Source organism: Ahaetulla prasina, chromosome 1, assembly GCF_028640845.1.
Source record: "Ahaetulla prasina isolate Xishuangbanna chromosome 1, ASM2864084v1, whole genome shotgun sequence".
NCBI lineage: Eukaryota > Metazoa > Chordata > Lepidosauria > Squamata > Colubridae > Ahaetulla > Ahaetulla prasina.
The window spans coordinates 9,390,001-9,412,016 of NC_080539.1; the positions used below are offsets into that span (position 1 = coordinate 9,390,001).

Here is a 22,016-nt window from a genome sequence, read left to right on the forward strand (position 1 = left end):
TCATAAGTCACTTTTTTTTCAGTCCGATCACTAAACGAACAAGGACCTACGTGTATAACCTTTGTCAGGCTCAAAGCCAGAAACTACACAGTGAAATCCACTTGCGTCTAATTCTTTATTTGCTTACATCTAATGGATAGAATCTTGCTAAAACCTGCTACGTGCATCCTGAAAGATTCTCTCTCCAACTTTGGCCACTCCATGACTTGTGGACTTCAGCTTCCAGAATTCCACAGCCAGCATGGAATTGAAGTCAATAAAGTCATAAAGTGGCCAGAGCTAGGGATCAATGGAATGGAATGGAATGGAATGAATTAGCATTAGCATTAGCAAAATAGAATAGTAGAATAGAATTAGAATTAGAATAATAGAATAGAAGAATAGAATTAGAATAATAGAATAGAATTAGATTAAAAGAGAAGAGAAGAGAAGAGAATTTTTTATTGGCCAAGTGTGATTGGACACATAAGGAATTTGTCTTTGGTGCATATGCTCTCTGTGTACATAAAAAGACAAGATACATTCGTCTAGAATAGAATAGAATAGAATAGAATAGCATTAGAAGAATAGAATAGAATAGAATAGAATAGAATAGAATAGAATAGAATAGAATAGAATAGAATAGAATAGAATAGAATAGAATAGAATAGAATTCTTTATTGGCCAAGTGTGATTGGACACACAAGGAATTTGTCTTTGGTCCATACCATACGCTCTCAGTGTACATAAAAAGACAAGTATATTTTTTTCAAGAATCGTAAGGTGCAACACTTAATGATAGTCATAAGGTACAAATAAGCAATCAAATCATATTAGGAAACACTATCAATAACATTTTCCTCACAAAGGACCCCTGTTGGAGTGCTTTATTAATGCTGGAGAATTTCTTTCTTGACTGAGGGACCCTGCGAGTGAATTAGTAGAAAGGTGTGGGCGGGGGGGTTTGCTTTTCCCACAGAGGGAAGCCCCTCTAGAAAGCTCTCTCACCCTTTGGTTTCCTTCCCGTCTCCAGATAGCAGAGGAGCACAGAAGCGTGGAGCAGAGTCAGCGCGCTCAGGCCGAGCCCATCAACCTGGACAGCTGCTTGCGGGCCTTCACCAGCGAGGAGGAACTGGGTGAAGATGAAATGTACTATTGTTCCAAGTGCAGGACCCACTGCCTGGCAACCAAGAAGCTGGACCTGTGGAGGCTGCCCCCGATCCTGGTAGGCTGGCAGATCGTCTCTTTTTCTCACTTCAGCCAGGCCAAGCACAGTTTCTGACAAGGATTTCCCTTCCCCTTTCCTTCCCCTCCCCTTTCCTTTCCTTCGCTCCCCTTCACCTCCTTCCCTTCCTTCCCCTCCCCTTTCCTTCCCCTCCCCTCTCCTCCTTTCCTTTCCTCCCCTTCTTCTCCCCCCTTTCTTTTCCCTCCCCTCCTTCCCTTCCCCTCCCCTTTCCTTCCCTTCCCTTCTCCCACTTCCTGCCTGCCTGCCTTTCCTTCCTTCCTTCAAACAAGGAAGTACTCACCTGACTCCTCTCTTGCTTGTCTCACTCCAGATCATCCACTTAAAGCGCTTCCAATTTGTCAACGGCCGCTGGATAAAATCCCAAAAAATTGTCAAGTTTCCTCGTGAGAGCTTTGACCCAAGTGCCTTCCTCATGCCACGAGACCTGAGCTGCTGGCCGCCAAAGCTGCTGACGCCGCAGGCTGATGACCCCGCGGAGCCCCTGATTCTGCCGGAGGAGTGTCGGAGGACGGAGCAGCGGAGCGGCACTGTGGCCGGAGACGGCGACGTCCTCACCCGGAGCCCTTCCTCTCTCAACAGTTCGGGCATCTTAAATACTATTAGAGGTAGGAGTCTGGGGTCTTGTCCCGGAAGGAGTCAAAACAAGAGTTGCTTGGTCCACATTAGAAGGGACTCGCAAGACGTCCTCGATTTACAACCATTTCCATGGCTAAGCAAGGCAGTCGTCGTGAATCACACCCAATTTTACTGTCGGAAATACATCATCACCTTTTAACGACCCCATACTCCCTTGCGAGATGGAATCTGGGCAACTGAATGGCGCGGAGTGTTTACTGGCTGGATGCCCTTCCTGACGCCAGTGCAGAGTTTTGTTCAGCAGAGATATTCTCATCGTGCCCAGAGAGAGAAATATCTGCCCCTACCTAGGATCGAACTCACAGCCTCCTGATCGTGAGGCGAGAGCTCCACCTCTAGGCCACCGCACCACTCCCAACTGTTGTAAATACATGTGCCAGAATTTTAATCACATGACTGGGGGGGGATGCTGGGACGGGCGTAACTATGAGAACCAGTGGTGAATCACTTTTTTCAGAGTCATTGTAGCTTCAAAGGGCTGCTAAATGAATTGTTGTAGTGCGAGGACTACCGGTGTCCCGACTCTTGAAGCCAACTTATAGCAGAACTGTAAACGGAGACTGTGACTATGTCTCTGCGTGAGTTATGGCTTTGGTTGTCTGGCCCACCCACTCTAAAAGGACATCTTTCAGAGGAAACTAACATTCCTCTGTGAAAGCAGGTGCGCTTCCCTAAATTGAAAGGAGCCACATGGTCTCCAAACATCCCATCGAAGCAACCCAAAGAAGACCGGAGGGAGGGGAGAACACGCAGCAAGCCAATTCCTGTCTCTCCCTCCCTCCATCAATCCATCCACGTCAGCCAGCGGTGAAATTCAGCAGGTTCTGACAGGTTCTGAAGAATCAGTAGTGGAAATTTCGAGTAGTTTGGAGAACCGGCAAATGCCACCTCTGGCTGGCCCCAGAGTGGGTAGGAATGGAGATTTTGCAATATCTTTTCCCCCAGGAATGGGGTGGGAATGGGGATTTTGCAATATCCTTCCGCCATGAGTGGGGTGGGAATGGGGATTTTGCAATATCCTTCCCCCAGGAGTGGGGTGGGAATGGGGATCTTGCAATATCCTGCCCCTGCCACGCCCATCAAGCCACGGCCACAGAACCGGTAGTAAAAAAAAATTGAATTTCACCGCTGATGTCAGCCCCCACTTAGTACATTAAAGATCTCTTTAGAAATCGCAGGATATCCATTCCACTGGGAAGCCAAAACTACATTTTACAGAGATTAGCTATAATTACAGAATTGTGCAGATCTGAAGGTGCTCCCCTTATACAACAGTGAATTTTTTTATTTTTATTTTTTGTTTACATTTATACCCTGCCCTTCTCCGAAGACTCAGGGCGGCTTACAGTGTATAAGGCAATAGTCTCATTCTATTTGTGTATTTTTACAAAGTCAACTTATTGCCCCCTCAACAATCTGGGTCCTCATTTTACCTACCTTATAAAGGATGGAAGGCTGAGTCAACCCTGGGCCGGGCTTGAACCTGCAGTAATTGCAGGCTTTGTGTTCTTAATAACAAGCTTTACCAGCCTGAGCTATCCACGGCCCTAATTAGGGAATTAGGGAAGTGTCTGTCCGAACCATTTCCACATGTTATCTGGCCACTCTGGAGTTAAAAAATGTTTCAACTGCAACTGATCCTGCATATCTCTGACAAGATTGTCGTCCTTACTCTTTGCCTATCTACCTACCTACCTATCTAATCTGTCTGATAAATGCCCCCACTTTTCTTCTGGGCGCTCAAGATAATTTAGAAAAACCAGTTTGGCCTAGTGGTTAAGGCACAGGCTGGAAAGTTCTAGTAAGCTTTAGTACGGTCTCTAGTTCTAGAGATTGTACGTTCTAGTCCCGCCTTTGCCATGAAATCCAGGTGGGTGACTTTGGACCAATCACCAGGAGACTGTGAGTTCTAGTCCAGACTTAGGGATGAAAGTCGGCTGGGTGACTTTGGGCCAATCACCAGGAGACTGTGAGTTCTAGTCCAGACTTAGGGATGAAAGTCGGCTGGGTGACTTTGGGCCAATCACCAGTAGACTGTGAGTTCTAGTCCAGCCTTAGGGATGAAAGTCAGCTGGGTCACTTTGGGCCAATCACCAGGAGACAGTGAGTTCTAGTCTAGCCTTAGGTATGAAAGCCAGCTGGGTGACTTTAGGCAATCGCTGTCTCAGCCCAACCCACAGGGTTTTTGTTCTGAGGAAAATAGGAGGAGTAAGGTATGTTGGATATGTTCTCAGTTTGGAATTATTGGTAAAAGTAATAAAGGCAGGGTATAAAAATCTCTCCAGGTAGTCCTTTTTCTCTACTACAATCCTGTGAGGTAGCTTGAAATAAGAGAAAGAGAAAGTTTTTTTTTGCAGAATAACCTAAGTCTTACCTAATAAGAAATTGTTGCTGCTTGTTATCAAGGTGAGGAGGATTGATTTATTTCAGTGTTTCTCAACCTTGGCCAATTTCTGAGATGTGGACCTCAACTCCCAGAATTCCTCAGCGAATTCTGGGAGTTGAAGTCCACACCTCTTAAAAGTAGCCACAGTTGAAAAAACACTAATCCATCTGCAAAGCATTCACCCGTCTCTTTCTTTCCAGTGTCGCCGTCCTCTGCGAGGAAGTGCACATCCGGCTCTTCGGCCAGTAAAAACCTTAGCCCCACCAGTAGCCCCAGGACTATGGGCAGAAGTAAGGGGCGCCTTCGTCTCCCCCAGCTCTGTAAAAACAAACTGTCGAGCAGCAAAGAGAACCTGGACACGAGCCGAGAGAACGGTACCCAGCCAGATCCAAAGGCCACATTGGACTCTCCAGGCAGGGAGCAGCAGAATTTGGGGGACGGTTCGGGAGAACTGGTGGCTGCTCAGGACAATGAGGGGCAGCTAACCAATGGATATCTTTGCAAGCTGAGCTCTTCCAGCAACCACAGTCTCAACGGTCCCCTGGAAGCCCGCCGGGAGGAGGAACTGGCGGATGACCAAAGAGAAGAAATCTGTATTAATCCCATTTATAACTTATATGCAATTTCGGTAGGTGTCCAATTGCCGTCCAGTTGAAGGCTCGATGGGTTTCTTCTCGGCTCAGATTTGGGCTGAGCCATTGCATGAAAGGCCCGGAGGGGTGCACTTAAACCAGTGGTGGGATCCTGCAGGTTTAACAATCAGTTCGGTGATCGCGCGCTTTGCTGCGCGTGTGTGCGTGCACAGTTTTACAAAAACTTACCTGATTGTTGGGGTGAACCGATTCACTCCCAGCTGATCATTGGAGCTACCAGTTCTCCCGAATCGGTCCAAACCGGTAGAATCCCACCCCTGACTTAAACCATCCCAAAGGGAAGAGCAGGATGTTTAGCAGTATCTTATCCACACTTAATCGCCAGAATTACAGGTAGTCCTCAATTTATGACCGGCAACCCTGAAGGTTCACTCCAGGGTTGACAACGGCCACAATTGAGCCCAAAATTTCTGTTCCTGAACAAAAGACAGTTGTTAAGTGAGTTTTGCCCTATTTTACGACCTTCCTTGCCGCAGTTGTTAAGTTAGTAATGCCGTTGTTAAGTGAATCTGGCTTCCCCCATTGACTTTGCTTGTCAGAAGGTCGCAAAAGGGAATCCCATGACCCCCGGCACCCCGCAACCGTCATAAACATGAGCCATTTGAACGGTCATTAAATTAACTGTTGTAAGTCAAGGACTAGCAGCATTTGTACAAGGCGGTTGGGATACAAGGAATTGGTTTGCCCTGCAATTTGTCAATCTGTCCTTTTTGTATGGTTGACAGCGCAGTGTTTCTTAACCTTGGGGATATCCACTTTAAAAGTTGAAAATCTTACATCTTAAAGTCTCCCAGTGTTGTGACCCAGGCCCAAGTAGGTAGTAGTAAACTCAGACAGTTTAAAAACAAACAAACTTTATTAGAACAGCTGAGAATTCACTCATTCTCAGTGTAGTCCAAACTAAATCAAAGCAAATTCTTCCCAACACATTTCCTCAGTCTTATCACCAACTTTGGTCTTAATTAGGCAAACTGCCAAAGGCCTTTCTTGGCAAAAGTTCAAAAGCAGAAGATGTCGATAAGAAACAAATGCAGCAAGACAAGGAGCAAGTCTATCAACATTGTTTTCCGGCAAAGGGCCCAAACGCTGTTGCTGGTCTTTTAAGTCTTATGGGAGGGGCCAATCATCTCTTGGCCCTACTCCCGAGTTGTCCTCTTTGCTTGAGCTGCTCTTGCCTTCTGGCAGCTCTTCTCATGCGTGCATTAGGAACAGGCTCCTCCTGTTCCTCTGCCTCACTACTATCAGTCTCTGGAGGCTCTGGAGTCCGTGCATCACTCCCCGATGGCCCTGGCCCCACCTCTGCCTCCAACGCAGAGCCCTCATCTGGGCCTTCCCCAGCCTCCAGGACTGGCCCTTGTTCTTCCTCAGCCTCCTCGCTATCCAACTCCGTTGCCAGCTCCCCAGGCTGCTGGTGGACCACATCACCACAGGTTGAAAAACATTCATGACACATTAAACATTGTTTGCTTCCGTTTCAGAAAACGAAGCCTTGCCTTCACTTTCTTTACAAATCTCAGATTACCTCAGTCTCCAATTTATGAACCGCCATTGAGCCCAGCATGTCCATTGCTAAGCAAGATGATGTTTGAGTGGATTGCGCTTCATTTTATGACCTTTTTGCCACAGTCATTTCTACGAATCCCTGCAGTTGTTAAGTGGATCATGTGGTTGTGAAGTGAATCCGGCTTCCCCCATTGACTTTGCTGGTCGGAAGGCCAGCTGGGAAGGTCGCAAATGGCAGTCACGTGACCCCAGGACAGGACAATTGTCATAAATACAAACCGGTTGCCAAGCGCCCCAATGTCGATCATGTGACCATGGGGGGTGCTGCCACAGTCGTAAGTTTGATTATAACCCACTTTTTTCACTGCCTTTGTAACTTTGGTTGGTCACTAAATGAATGTCAAGAACTACCTGTATTCCCTTAAGGGAAAAAAACAAAACATACCATTGCCGTCTTGGATTTTCGCTTCCCTCACAAAGTCTTCTCCAGCATCGCTCAGCTGCTGGAAGACAGAATTACAGGATAACAGAGTTGGAAGGGACCTTGTAGGTCATCTAGTCCAACCCCCCACTCAAGCAGGAGATCCTAGACCATTTCTGACCGATGGCAGTCCAGTCTCTTCTTGAAAGCCTCCAGTGATGAAGCTCCCACAACTTCTGAAGGCAACTTCTGTTCCAGTGGTTGATTGTTCTCACTGTCAGAAAAATTCTCCTTATATTCAAACCCTCTCTTTGATCAGCCATTATTCCTCGTCTGGCCTTCGGGTGCTTTGGGAAATAGTTTTGACGCCCTCCTCTCTGTGGCAGCCCCTGAAATATTGCTCTCATGTCTCCCCTGGTCCTTCTCTTTACTAGACTAGCCGTGCCTACTTCCTGCAACTATTCATCAGATGTTTTAGCCTCCAGTCCCCTAATCCTCTTTGTTGCTCTTCTCTGCACTTTTTCCGGAGTCTCAAGATCTTTTTTACATCGTGGCGACCAAAACTGGATGCAGTGTTCTAGGTGTGGCCTTACTAGGGCTTTATAGAATGGTATCAATACCTCCCTTGATCTTGATTCAATCCCTCTGTTAATGCAGTTTAGGATTGCATTGGCTTTTTCGGCTGCAGCTGCACACTGCTGGCTCATATTTCATTGACTGCCTACTAAAACCATCTCCCTGAGCCTTCTTGCTCATTAGGGCCATTCATTGCCTATTGGTGAGATGGTTTATTGAAGGCTGCTGGGTCTTAAGGATCCTTTGACAGGCATAAATGTGAGAAGACACAATGTCTACGGAGATTCTCAAATCAACCCAGGTCACGTTTGTCCCAAAGGCATTTTCCAAAAGGCAACTGGTCTTTCTTGGGGTTTTTTTTTTCCTCTTGAAAACCTTTCGCTTCTCATCTAAGAACTGAAGCAGCTTTTTGGATGAGAAGCGAAATGTTTTCACAGGAAAAAACAAAACGAAACCCCAAGAAAGACCATTGCCTTTTTGGAAAAAAGCACCTATCAGTTTCTTTTTGCTTCTTAACTGCCACATATTTTAGCTGGGGAAGTTGGGAGGGGGTTGTTGCTGGAGCGGTTGGAAGTTAGTCATAACAACATTCCGTATTCAAGGACTTTTGCCTGCGTCTGATGTAGACTGCCTGAAGACTGTATCCAGTTGAGTGTGAAGAGTTGATTGGACAATGAACTTGTGGGTGTGGGGCAGGGCTGTGAACTGTCAACTGGGTGTAGAAAACCTGGAAGCTGTCAGTTTCGGGTTTTCCCAGCTGGACAGCACATTTGAGAAGCAACTCTTTCTAAAATGGTATCTCCTATCTGGCAGAGAGGAAAGGATGGTGGACTTGAATCCATGGCTAACCTTGGTGCCTTGGTTCTTTTCTCTTCCAGTGCCATTCAGGAATTATGGGAGGAGGTCATTACGTCACCTATGCCAAAAACCCAAATGACAAATGGTACTGTTACAACGACAGCAGCTGTAAGGTAAGCCATTTTGCAGGCTTAAGGGAGAGGAACAGAACAACACCTTCTGACAACACCTTCCGTTACGTAGGAACCTCAGTGAGGTGAAAGGAGCCACCATGATTTCAGGACATTGGATGCTATCATGATTTACTGTCTTTTTTGGAGTATAAGACGCTCTGGACTATAAGACACACCTTCCTTTTTTTGGGGAGGAAAACAAGAAAAAAAAAATTGCCTCTGCCTCCCAGCAATATGCCTCCTTACAACAAACAGCAAACAGCGGAGGCCAATGGGGCACATGGAGGCGGCAATAGGCCATGGCAATCCCTGCAGCCTGAAACAGCTGATAGTCCAGAGGCTGATCCAACAGACAATCAGCTGCTTGTGTTAATCAGGCTATGCTGAAGCTGAAACGGGCTGTTTGCTGCAAGGAGGTAAATTGCTGGGAGGCAGAAGCCAAAGGGTGGGGGCCTGTGGGTGGGTGGGGCTACATTCAGTGTATAAGATGCACCCAAATTTTCACTCTCTTGGGGGGGGGGGAATTGTGTCTTATACTCCGAAAAATATGATACGTTTGGCCCACCTGTGCAACAGAAACACGTTTCTGGGTGCCCATCAGCTGTCTGTCTCAGGAGACCTTGAGGTGGATGAGGTTCCCTTCCACTTGTGGTTGTTCCATTTTTAAAGTTGGTGGTGGCCCGTTGTGGATTTGAGACATGTTGGTCTAGACCAGGGATAGAGAATGATGGCCAGCATGTGAATTCTGGGAGTTGAAGTCCACATGTCATAAAGGGGCGATCGTTCCCCACCTCTCATCTAGATTATCCTGTACTTAAGGTAATAAGCCACAGGGTATTTGTTGTTCTTATAGGATACGCCAAATCTCTTAGTCGTGTCTGGGCGTTCTTTCAGGGGATGGATCCATGTCTTTTACGGCATCCTGCCATTTTCAAAGGTTTCCAACAGGATTTGTTTATTTGTTAGTCTATATCCCATCTTTATTATTTCTTTGCAAATAACTTAAAGCGATGAACATGCCCAACACACCTTCTCCCTCCTATTTTCCCCACAACGGCAATCCTGTTAGGTGAGTTTCGCTGAGAGAGAGGGACTGGCTCAAAATCACCCAGTTGGCTTTCCTACCTAAGGCGGGACTAGAACTCACCATCTCCTGATGTTTGGCCCAAAGTCACTCAGCCAACTTATATGGTTAAGGCGGAACTAGAACTCACCATTTCCTGGTGATTGGCCCAAAGTCACCCAGCTGACTTACATGGCTAAGGCAAGGCTAGAACTCACTGTCCCCTGGTCATTGGGTCAAAGTCACCCAACGTCTAAGGTTGGAGTAGAACTCATGGTATCCCATTTTCTAGCCTGGTGCCTTAGCTGCTAGGACTAACCTTGCTATTCCCTGAAGTGTCATAATAAACTGCTATATCAGCCTCCTGATTCTAACCAATCTGCAGTAATATTAGAACAAGAGTTTTCAGCAGTTTTAAGTCATTTTGTAAATTTTAAAATAATATTGTATTATTTCGAGGGAGTGGTGCAGTGGCCTAGAAGTGGAGCTCTTCTCTCACAGTCAGGAGGCTGTGAATTCAATCCTAGGTAGCGGCAGATATTTCTCTCTAAGCACAATGAGTAAATATCAGCTGCTAACTCTGCATTGGCAACAGGAAAGGCGTCTGGCCAGTAAACACTCAGCTCCATTCACTTGTCCCGACTCTATCCCGATGCAAGGGATTACAAGGTCATTAAAAGACAAAAAAAATGTATTATTTCAACTCCCTAATAAGCCCCTCTTCTCCTCCTCCTCCTCCTTCTTCTTTCAGGAATTGCATCCTGACGAAATCGACACAGATTCCGCCTACATCCTTTTCTACGAACAGCAAGGGGTGGACTATGCACAATTTTTGCCAAAGATCGAGGGCAAGAATATGGCGGATACCAGTAGCATGGATGAAGATTTTGAGTCCGATTACAAAAAGTACTGTGTCTTGCAATGAGCAAAACGGGTTTGGCAAAGGTTAGTCCAAGGAGGTTGCAACCACAAGGCTGGCAAAAAAAAGAGAGAGAAAAGGAAATAAGGTTTTTATTGAGCAGAAGAGCTAGATGTAATTTTTATTTTTATTTTTATTTTATTTTTATTTTCCTCCTGTGACCTGAAAGCACAACTAAAGAAAAACAAAATAAATATATATATATATATATATATCAGGGGGAGAAAGAGAAACTCTAATTAAAATGAGCATTTATCAGATGGCATTTGCTTTGGTTTCCCATCTCTTGCTCCATGCCCAGAGGGTGGGGGAAACACCCGTTGGTTAAATTGTTTTATTTTTGCCTTCAGCCTTCAAACTGGCTTGCCCTCAGCAAACTAGGACTAGATGCATTTAAAGTTTTAGAAAGAGAATCCAGTTAAAGGGGCAGAATAACCCCTTTAATAGCCTGTTCGTTCCTTTTGGCCAATTTGCTCTTAGAGACCTCGGAAGTAAGTTGGGGTTTGGGGAGAGAAATGACTTTAGGGAAGCTCTCTTCCTATTGCTTATGATTAACTTGTAGTGTTGTCTGACAACATGAAATTTCTACCTCCTTTTTCTGAAGTTTTATTCCATTTCCGCGAGGAGAAGAGGCACACGCGGACGGCAGGCACAAGCTGCGGAAAATCCCCCCCACCCCAACTTTCCCTGTTGTTCATTTTCTCGCTTGATGTATTCATTAGCAGTCCCTTTCCGTTGCCTTGAGAATAAAGTTTCCTCGTTTTTGTTTTTTTGTTTTTGACCTTGTGGAATTGTTCCAACCCTTTTGGCTTTCAGAGAGGTTTCAGAGCAGGTCCAGCAGCCTTTTTCGGCACTTGAAATGGCTGGAGATCTGGAATCCAACAGCTCCAGGCTGTTGCTGGGGGCAGGGAGTAAGCTAATTATATCGTATTCATCTCCCCTTTGGATGGATTGGGATGTTCTAGGAGCCAAGTGTTTCTCCATGTGCTAGGGGGTACTTGGGGCAGAAATCTGCCCTGGTTGTGAAAATATTTTGTCAATGTGGTTACACTGTCTCCTCAACTTATGACCTTCATTTCACAAGAAGCTAGCTCCTGGCTTTTTAGTGTATTGATCTGATCATTGTTGAGACTGGGAAAGTCAAAGCAGGAATCTTTTCCTCAATTCAATCCAACTCAACCCAACCCTACGCAAGTCAGCCCAACCCAACCCAACCCAATGCAACTCAATCCAGCCCAATGCAACTCAATCTAACCCAATGCAACCCAACCCAACGCAAGCCTACCCAACTCAATGCAACGCTACCCAACCCAAGTCAACTCTACCCAACCCACTGTAACTCAACCTAATGCAACTCCACCCAACCCAACCCAGTGCAACTCAACTCAACCCAATCCAACCCAACCTTTAAATCCAAGAAACAATGGAGCTTGATTGAGTGTTTGAGCCAACAGTGTATCAGTGATGGCTGATGGGAAATGCATACCCAAAGGAGGACTATAGGCAGGGATGTTCCTGAAGGAGGGAGATCCAAAAATTCAAGATGGTGTCGGTGACTGTGATCCAAATTCTACCCTCCTTTTTTTTTTTTACTTGTATCACATCTATGCAAGAGATGGGGCTTCAGAAGAGCAGTGACAGCCGCCGTCTTGATTTTTAGGACCCCCTCAAGCAGCCACCCCTCACAATGGAGATGGAGTGCAAGATTAAAAGCCTCTTCTTCAAGACTCCCAGCACCCATCCTTCATTTGTGGCAGACCTTTTGAAGGGAGAGAGTCCTCCCAAATCTCGTTCTCTCTTCCTTGATTAGAGGGAGCGCCAGTCATGATTTTTGTTTGTGAATTTGCACTTTAATAATAATAATAATTAAAAAATAGCAGAGTTCATTTTCAGTGCTTTTGGGATAGCTGTGTGTATGCTTGGGTGCGTGTCCTTTCCATTCCTTTCCTTTCAAAAAGCAAAGTCAGCACGTCTGAATGATGGCGATGGAGAGGTGTCCATTCTGCCACCCAACTTGGCTGCGCTTTTGATCAGCCAGCATTGTCCCCGGGAGGAATGGTTATACTTCAAACCCACTTTAGGCGTCTTGTGGGTTTTTAACCATCTCTTGATGGAACTTCCCCCTTTTTCACTTCTTGTAGGTCAGCCAGAGGCAGAGCAGAGCAGTGAGGTGGGTGGCTGCATAAATTTAATAATAAAACCGAAAGACGGAAATAAAATTGGCAGCCATTTCCAGCTTCTTGAATGGAAATGGATTTAGAGAACCAAGATAATGAGGGAGCTATGGCAGTGTTCCCATTTTTAGGTGAGCTCTCTTGAGAATTTGAGTGAAAATCCTTCCTAAATCTGCATTTATTAAGCCAAGCCCTAAATCAGACCACCAGCGCCTCCTTATTCCTCATCTGCCCCAATCAGATGATTAAATAAAGTTGATCAGAAGTTAGGATAAATCATCGTTTCTTCCTCAACGAAGCCTCTGAACCAACTCGTAGTGATACAGTTGAGATTTTAAAAGAGCAGCAAAGGTGAGTTTTGCCACTAATTTGGGCGATCTGTTGTAGGACTACGCTATTAAAATATTGGGAAAGAAGGATTTAGTTGAACAAGTGACTTCTTTATGCAAAATAAAATCTTTAATCTACCAGGAAGAAATCAATAACCAGCCTTCCTCCTAACAAGCTAGATTTCTCATCTATATGCAGGGTTTTATTCTGGAAGAGGGAACGCAAACTAGAATCTCAGCCTTCCGCTGTTCTTTGAACTGGTCCTGTCAACCCTTCCCTTACTGAGAACCTGAAAAAAACTCACATTAATTTCCCTGTGGCTGTTTCCTCTCTTCCCCCGCCCCCTCCCATAGCTTAATAGCAAAATAGCTTAGTTTTCGTTGTCTTTTTCCAACTGCAGTGCTTACAGAAGACTTTTTAAAACTCTTTTTTTTTCCCCTGATACCATTTTCTGGCAGTTCCAAGGCATCGTAGCTTCGTCTAACCTCACATTAGAGAAGAGGATTAGTGTCTTCTTTTAAGAAGCCTGGCAAACACGGAGAAGGATCGCAGGGCCTGTTCTTTGATAGGCGTTTCTCAACTCCCAGAATTCCCCATCCGGCCTGCTTTCAAATGGGGTGGGGCTTCAACTCCCAGAATTCCCCAGCCAGTAAAGCAACACTGATCTTTTTTTTTTTAATAAAAAAGTTTTATTTTCATTTTCCAACAACCTATTCAATGTACAGTCTCTTATTCAACATTAGTCATTAACTTTCATTTGTTACTGATTCGGACCTGCCCAACTACCACTTACTTCCTTAACACAACCTTTCCTCCTCTACTTTCTTCTACTTTCTTCATCCTTCCTCTCCTTCGCTTTTCTACTTCCTCTCCTCCTTCCCCACTCTTCTCTTCCACCCTTTCTAACCCTCTCTCTTTCCCCTTTCTTCTTCCTCTCCTTTCCCCCTCTTCTACCTCTCTCTTTCCTACCTACTTTCTTCCTTCACTCTCTCTACTCATCTCTCCCTTTCCATTCCCTTCTGAAATGGCAGCTGAGCAGCCCCGATTTCATTTCAAATTATTTCTATTTCTTCTTCAATCATTCCTTTACATTGATCCTTCATCTCCCCCCCTCTCCCCCCTTCCCCTCCCTCCCCCCGAGACTTCCCAGAACAAAGTACAGGGTATAAAATTAACAATCATAAATTAAAATACAACATAAATCATAATCCATAGTCACTCCTCTCTCTAATAACTCCCCTTCCAGAAACAAAAAAGTACATTCTTCTTCCAGTCCATTATATATCAAATGGGTGGGCTTCAACTCCCAGAATTCCCCAGCCAGTAAAGCAACACTGATCTTAAATCCATGCTGAGTGGAGAATTCTGGGTGTTAAAAAGTCCACCCAACTTAAACAATGCTGGCTGGGATATTCTGGGAGCTTGAAGTCCACCCATCTTCAAGGCACCTCGGTCAAGAAACGCCGCCGGAGAACACAGCAGTTGACAGGCTCAGGGTTTTTTTGGGGGGGGGAGGGTTTGGTCTCTTTGAAACTATTTGTGTCCGAGAGACTCAGACACGCACTGTGAAACTCAACCCATCCGTGATGTGGCGCCATCATCCAGTAGTCGCTGTGGGGCATCTTGTCACTCCCATTAGCGTGTGCATGTGTGTGAATGTTGCAGGCGGGGTCATTTTCCGCTGGAGCACGGCAGAAAGTCATGGCGCATCCTAAGGAGAAGGAGGACTTGAGGTCTCTTAGCTCAGGGGTCTCCAACCTTGGCAACTTTAAGACTTGTGGACTGCAACTCCCAGAGTTCCTCAGCCAGCAAAGCTGGCTGAGGAACTCTGGGAGTTGAAGTCCACAAGTCTTAAAGTTGCCAAGGTTGGAGACCCCTAATTTAGCTTGTCCTGCAGGAACAAGCCACCCTAATCTCCTATAAAGTCCCATAATCCCTGACTGTGCTAATGAGGCCTTCAGGAAAGTGTAACCCAGGGTAGCTTCTGAAAACCCAACTTCCCACCTACCCACCCCCGGTTCTAGTGGGTGCCACCACTCAGTTGTGTGATTAATAGCGCGACTTTCCCCTTTTGCGGGGTAGCCAAATCCTGCGGGGTGGGTGGGAGAGAGATTTTAACAAATGCATTGGCCCCTTATGTCCATTGTCTTGACCTCTCTGAGCATGGAGAAAATCCCTACTTTAAATACAGGAGGGGATGTTCCCCTCCGTCTCTCTTTGAAGATCCTCCCAAGTCCCTCTTCATCTCTTCGTTTCTTTTGAAACGGTTTGGTTTAAGTTCCAGCCCAGCATGATCGACTCGCCTCGTCTTTAAAACCTGCCATGCTTTTGTTACATTGGTTGTAATGATTAATATTTTTTTTAAGAAAAAAGGTTAAATTAATTCCTAAATTTAATAGGAAAAACAAACACAAACCATTTAAGTTAACGGTTTAACTATATTCGCTCTGTAAATTATTGTATAAAACCTATTGACAATGCACTGAATTTAGAAAGACCGTGTACATAAGTACTGTGTAAATAATTTAAAGGAGGGGGGAAAAGTATTAATGTATTGGGATATGAACTGTATTAAAAAAAAAGTCCAAGTAACTGTACATGGAGTGAACTTGTCTATCTGTAAGTATATTATTCCAAGCAAATTAAATACTGTGGATGCAACTCACTCTGTCGACTGATTCATCATTGGAACATTTGAGGGGGCAGCTTCTCTAAAAATTAAATTACTCATCAATTTTGATAGGGAAATAATACTATGAGGTGACTTTCCTCCTGGGTTATCCGTTACCTGAAAAACAAATCATGTCATTCATTCAGAATAGAATAGAATAGAATTTTATTGGCCAAGTGTGATTGGACGCACAAGGAATTTGCCTTGGTGCATATGCTCTCAGTGTACATAAAAGAAAAGATACCTTCATCAAGAATCATAAGGTACAACACTTAATGATAGTCATATAGTACAAATAAGCAATCAGGAAACAAAATCAATATAAATCGTAAGGATACAAGCAACAAAGTTACAGTCATACAGTCATAAGTGGAAGGAGATGGGTGATGGGAACGATGAGAAGATTAATAGTAGTGCAGATTCAGTAAATAATTTGACAGCGTTGAGGGAATTATTTGTTTAGCAGAGTGATGGTGTTGGGGAAAAAACTGTTCTTGTGTCTAGTTGTTCTGGCGTGCAGTACTCTGTAGTGTCGTTTTGATAAATTTATTGAATTTATGTACAGATAATCCTTGACTTATGACCACCATTGAGCCCAAAATTTCTGTTGGTAAGCAAGATAGTTGTTGAGTGAGTTTTGCCCCAAATTACGACTTTCTTGCCGCGGTTGTTAAGTGAATCAGACTTCTCCATTGACTTTTACTTGTCAGAAGGCTGCAAAAGATGATCAGGGGACACTGCAACCGTCATAAGTATGAGTCAGTTGGCAAGCATCTGAATTTTGATCATGTGACCATGGGACGCTGTAAGAGTGGGGAAACGGTCCTAAGTCACTTTTTTCAGTGCCGTTGTAACTTCGGTCACTAAACAAACGGTTGTAAGTCGAGGACTGTCTGTACAGTACTGCCAAACTCTCCTAGAGGCAATTTTGGGCGGCTTGCAAACATTAAAACCGGTAGACATTAAAATGATAAAACAGTAACCGCCATATGGTTAGAAAGTATAATAAATTTTAACAAATGGTGATCCTATGAATAAAAGTACGGACGTCCTTGTTTCATCTGTAAACTCTGCAGCCAACGGGTGGCAGCATTTACTTCCAAATTCTTCCAACTTCCAAAAAGTTTGTCATTAATTTCATGACATCTCGGGTTTCACTCTGTTGTTTCTTGACTTCTGGAATCTTTTCTTTATGAACAACACCCCCCGCCCCTCAAAAAAGGAAAATGGTGTTTGCATTTACATTCACAGAATAATTCCAGGTGAGATATACTGTAGGTGATCTGTGGCTTCCTTACTACAGGTAGTCCTTAACAACAGTTCATTTAGTGACCACTTGAAGCTTCCACGGCACTGAAAAAAGTGACTCATGTCCGTTTTTCACACTTAACAACTTTTGCGGTATCCCAGTGGTCACCTGCTTTTCAGAGGCTACTCAACAGCACAGCCCTCTTGTCTGACTTCCTGAAGGTCCAGGTGTGTCCCACAAGAAAGAGCACATCCGATTCTCAGGCAGCTCTCAAAAAGTCACATGAGAATGGGCCATGCTTTCGAGAATAGCTGCCCGGTGTTGGTGAACCCTGGCACATCAACCCAAAATGTCCTGGCACGTTACCTTTGAAACATATTTATTTATTTATTTATTTATTTATTCGATTTTTATACCGCCCTTCTCCCAAAGGACTCAGGGCGGTGTACAGCCAAAAATAAAAACAAACAATACAATATACAATTTAAAATACAAATTAAAAAACTTATTTTATAATTGGCCTAAAAAACTTTAAAATATATAAAACTAAAACCCCATTAAAATTAATAATAGATAATTTAAAATCAATAAAATTTAAGCCAGCCCCGCGCGAATGAAAAGATGTGTCTTCAGTTCGCGGCGGAAGGTCCGAAGGTCAGGTATTTGGCGTAAACCCGGGGAAGCCTGCTCCAGAGTGGAGCCCCACAGAGAAGGACCTTCCTGGGGCCGCCAGCCGACATTGCTTGGCGGACGGCACCCTGAGAAGTCCCTCTCTGTGAGAGTGTACGGGTCGGTGGGAGGCATGCGGTAACAGCGGGCGGTCCCATAAGTACCCAGGCCCTAAGCCATGGAGCGCTTTAAAGGTAGTGACCAAAACCTTAAAGTGCACTCGAAAGGCCACAGGTAGCCAGTGCAGTCTGCGCAGGAGCAGTGTTATATGGGAGCTACGCGTAGCTCCCTCTATCACCCGCGCAGCTGCATTCTGGACTAACTGAAGCCTCCGAGTGCACCTCAAGGGGAGCCCCATGTAGAGAGCATTACAATAATCCAAGCGAGAGGTAACGAGCGCATGAGTGACTGTGCACAAGGCATCCCGATCAAGGAAGGGGCGCAACTGCCGAACCAGGCGAACCTGGAGGAAGGCCCTCCTGGAGACGGCTGTCAAATGATCTTCAAACGACAGCCGTTCATCCAGGAGGACACCTAAATTGCGCACCCTATCCTTTGGGGCCAATAACTCGCCTCCAACAGTCAGCCGCGGCTGCAGCTGACTGAATCGGGGTGCCGGCATCCACAGCCACTCCGTCTTGGAGGGATTAAGCTTGAGCCTGTTTCTCCCCATCCAGACCCGTACGGCTTCCACACACCGGGACAGCACTTCAACAGCTCATTGGGGTGGCCTGGGGTGGAAAAGTACAGCTGGGTGTCATCAGCGTACAGCTGGTATCTCACCCCAAAGCCACTGATGATCTCACCCAACGGTTTATAGATGTTGAACAGAAGGGGCGAGAGAATCGACCCCTGCAGCACCCCACAAGTGAGGTCCCTCGCGGTCGACCTCTGCCCCCCTGTCTGCGACCGGTCAGAGAGATAGGAGGAGAACCACCGATACAAGGTGCCTCCCACTCCCAATCCCCCAACCGGCGCAGCAAGATACCATGGTCGATGGTATCAAAAGCTGCTGAGAGGTCTAATAGGACCAGGGCAGAGGAATAACCCCTGTCCCTGGCCCTCCAGAGATCATCCACCAATGCGACCAAAGCTGTCTCCGTGCTGTATCCGGGTCGGAAGCCGGACTGGAACGGGTCTAGATAGACGGCTTCATCCAGGTATTGGGGTAGCTGTCGCGCCACAGCACTCTCTACAACCTTCGCAACAAAGCGAAGGTTGGAGACTGGACGATAATTACCCAAAATAGCTGGGTCCAGGGAGGGCTTCTTGAGGAGGGGTCTCACCACCGCCTCTTTCAAGGCGGCAGGGAAAACCCCTTCCAACAAAGAAGCGTTGATAATCCCCTGGAGCCAGCCTCATGTCACCTCCTGAGTGGCCAGTACCAGCCAGGAAGGACACGGGTCCAGTAAACATGTAGTGGCGTGAAGCCTCCCCAACAACCTGTCCACGTCCTCGGGAGCCATATGTCATATGTCATAAGTTCGCCATCACTGATCTAACGGAAAGATGAATGCGAGAAGACTCTTCTAAGAAATGGAGGGAAGAGAAAAGAGAAGAGAAGAAAAGAAAAAATACGGAGTGGAGTAAAGTAGAAAGGAAAAGAAAGGAAAGGAAAGGAAGAAAAGAGAAAATATGGAGTAGAGTAGAACAGAACAGAATATTGGGTTGGAATGGAATGGAATGGAATGGAATGGAATGGAATGGAATGGAATGGAATGGAATGGAATGGAATGGAATGGAATGGAATGGAATGGAAAGGAAGAGAAGAGAAGAGAAAATATGAAATGGAATGGTATAGAAAATAATAAAACGATAAAATAAAACGGAACAGAAGGAATGGAACATAACAGAATAGAAAAGAATAGAATAGAATAGAATAGAATAGAATAGAAAACTGAGACTAGAATAGAATATATTGAGAATAGAACAACAGAAAAAATAGAATAGAACAGAACAGAATAGAATAGAATATATTGAGAATAGAACAACAGAACAGAAAAAATGGAATGTAATAGAATTGCATGGCCATTAAGTGAATCCAGCTTCCCCCATTGACTTTGCTTGTTGGAAGATGGCAATCACATGACTCCCCGGGATATTGCAACCATTGTAAATTCATGCCAGTTGCCCTGCGCCCTAATTCTGATCCCATGACTGAGGATGTTCTAGTGGTCATAAGTGCGAGGACAACCAGTCGCTCAACAAATGGTCAACAATCAAGGGCTAACTGTAAGTGAGGAGGTTTGCAAAGGAGCATTTTCAAGAGGCAACTGGATTTTCTGGGGTTTTTTTTTAAGACGTTTTGCTTCTCATCCAAGACGTTTCTTCAGCTCTTGACAGGATGGTGAGATGTCTTCAAAGAAAAAACAAGGAAGTCCAGTTGCCTCCTGAAAAAGCACCTTTGGGACAACCATGACCCTGATGGCTGAGAATCTTTACAGACAATTTGGAATAAACACTCTTAGAATGGTGTGGGAGTAGGAACGGATTTCCAAAAAAATTGCAGACTACAGGAACCATTTTCATTACTCGGGTGACCCTGAGGACACAGATAAACCTCCAAGTGTTTCAAGGACCTTCTAAAAGGGCGCAAATGACCAGCTGTCTGCAAGGAATATAAATCCTTCCATTCCTCCACCATCCAGTCAGAGCTGAAGAAGCTTCTTTGGATGAGAAGCGAAACATCTTCGGATAAACATCTATGGAGATGCTCAGTCATCCAGATCAGGAGTCTCCAATCTCGGTCCCTTTAAGACTTGTAGACTTCAACTCCCAGAGTCCCTCAGCCAGCAAAAAGAGACCAAGGTTGGAGACCCCTGATCCAGATCATCAAGAGGCAACTGAACTTTCTGGTTTTTCTTTGAAGACTTGTCCAAGAATCTTCTTCAGCTTTGACTGGATGGTGGCAAATGGAAGGATTGATATTCCTTGCGGACAGCTGGTCATTTGCATCCTTTTAGATGGTCCTTGAGGCCACTTGGAGGTTTATCTGTGTCCTCAGGGTCACCTGAGTGGTGCAAATGAGTGTGGAGCCTTCTTGGAACTGTTGGAAATGAGAGTGGAACTTCTTGGAACGACTAGCCTTGTGGTGCAACCAAAACAATCTGGAACTGAACACACTCAAAACCATAGAAATGGTGGTAGACTTTAGGAGAAACCCTTCCATACTTCCACCTCTCACAATACTTGACAACACAGTATCAACAGTAGAAACCTTCAAATTTCTAGGTTCTATCATATCGCAAGATCTCAAATGGACAGCTAACATCAAAAACATCATTAAAAAAGGACAACAAAGAATGTTCTTTCTGCGCCAACTCAGTAAGCTCAAACTGCCCAAGGAGCTGCTGATCCAGTTCTACAGAGGAATTATTGAGTCTGTCATTTGCACCTCTATAACTGTCTGGTTCGGTTCTGCAACCCAACAAGAAAAACACAGACTTCAGAGGATAATTAGAACTGCAGGAAAAATAATTGCTACCAACCTGCCTTCCATTGAGGACCTGTATACTGCACGAATCAAGAAGAGGGCCGTGAAAATATTTACAGACCCCTCGCATCCTGGACATAAACTGTTTCAACTCCTACCCTCAAAACGACGCTATAGAGCACTGCACACCAGAACAACGAGACACAAGAACAGTTTTTTCCCGAAGGCCATCACTCTGCTAAACAAATAATTCCATCAACACTGTCAAACTATTTACTGAATCTGCACTACTATTAATCTTCTCATAGTTCCCATCACCAATCTCTTTCCATTTATAACTGTATGACTATAACTTGTTGCTGGCAATCCTTATGATTTATATTGATATATTGACCATCAATTGTGTTGTAAATGTTGTACCTTGATGAACGTATCTTTTATTTTATGTACACTGAGAGCATCTGCACCAAGACAAATTCCTTGTGTGTCCAATCACACTTGGCCAATAAAAATTCTATTCTATTCTATTCTATTGAAAGGGCTGCAAACTAGAACGCCGTCCTTTCAACAGTTCCAAGAAGGCTGTTCCACCCATTTGCATCACTCAGGTGACCCTGGTCTTCAAAGGAAAACCAGAAAGTCCAGTTGGCTCTTGAAAAAGCACCTTTGGGACACCCATGACCTGGATGACGGAGCATCTCCACCGACTTTTGCAAAGGCTACTAAAAGCATCAACCCAGCAAAGCTTTCCTCAGATACCTTCAAGATAAAAACAAGAGAAGAATCCGTCTGTAGATATTCAGTGGACAGCAAAACACGCTAGTAGGGAAGAAAGGGAGGGAACAGCTCAGTTCCTATTTTAGCTTAGGCTCTCAAATGAGGCACGTGTCCCCACCCAATAATTGTGTAAACGCCGCCGAAGAAACTTGAGTTCGATAGAAACACAGCCAGGCGATTCTTTCTGATCTCAAATGAGTTCACATCTTCAGAGCCAGAGGGGAGATTTTGTAGGAAGCATCTGTGCAAACAACGGCACAGATTGCATCGAGATGTTCGCAGTTAACTTCCTTCGAGTAAAAACAAAACAAAACAAAAAAACAAGGAGATTATAAATATGTGTATTAATCCAATGTGTAA

At 44.9% G+C, this 22,016-nt stretch overlaps 1 protein-coding gene and 1 long non-coding RNA gene across 8 annotated transcripts in view; both read left to right on the forward strand.

The window, feature by feature from the left end:
* The window catches only part of USP32 (ubiquitin specific peptidase 32), a 249,254-nt gene extending 236,092 nt beyond the window's left edge, over nt 1-13,162 (forward strand). For 6 of the 7 annotated variants that reach the window (XM_058164121.1, XM_058164123.1, XM_058164124.1 and 3 more), the window contains exons 30-34: nt 1,013-1,204; nt 1,536-1,830; nt 4,448-4,875; nt 8,279-8,371; nt 10,186-13,162. In XM_058164121.1, coding sequence (XP_058020104.1) covers nt 1,013-1,204; nt 1,536-1,830; nt 4,448-4,875; nt 8,279-8,371; nt 10,186-10,359 — 1,182 coding nt within the window. In that variant the 3' untranslated portion in view covers nt 10,360-13,162. The remainder of the gene's footprint in view (nt 1-1,012; nt 1,205-1,535; nt 1,831-4,447; nt 4,876-8,278; nt 8,372-10,185) is intronic. The other variant, XM_058164122.1, reaches the window with a different exon arrangement.
* A 7-nt stretch (nt 13,163-13,169) lies between these two features.
* On the forward strand, nt 13,170-15,522 carry LOC131188689 (uncharacterized). Its single transcript, XR_009152816.1, has 2 exons — nt 13,170-14,590; nt 14,730-15,522. It is a non-coding gene; the product is annotated as an uncharacterized LOC131188689 (long non-coding RNA).
* Nucleotides 15,523-22,016: the final 6,494 nt, after the last annotated feature.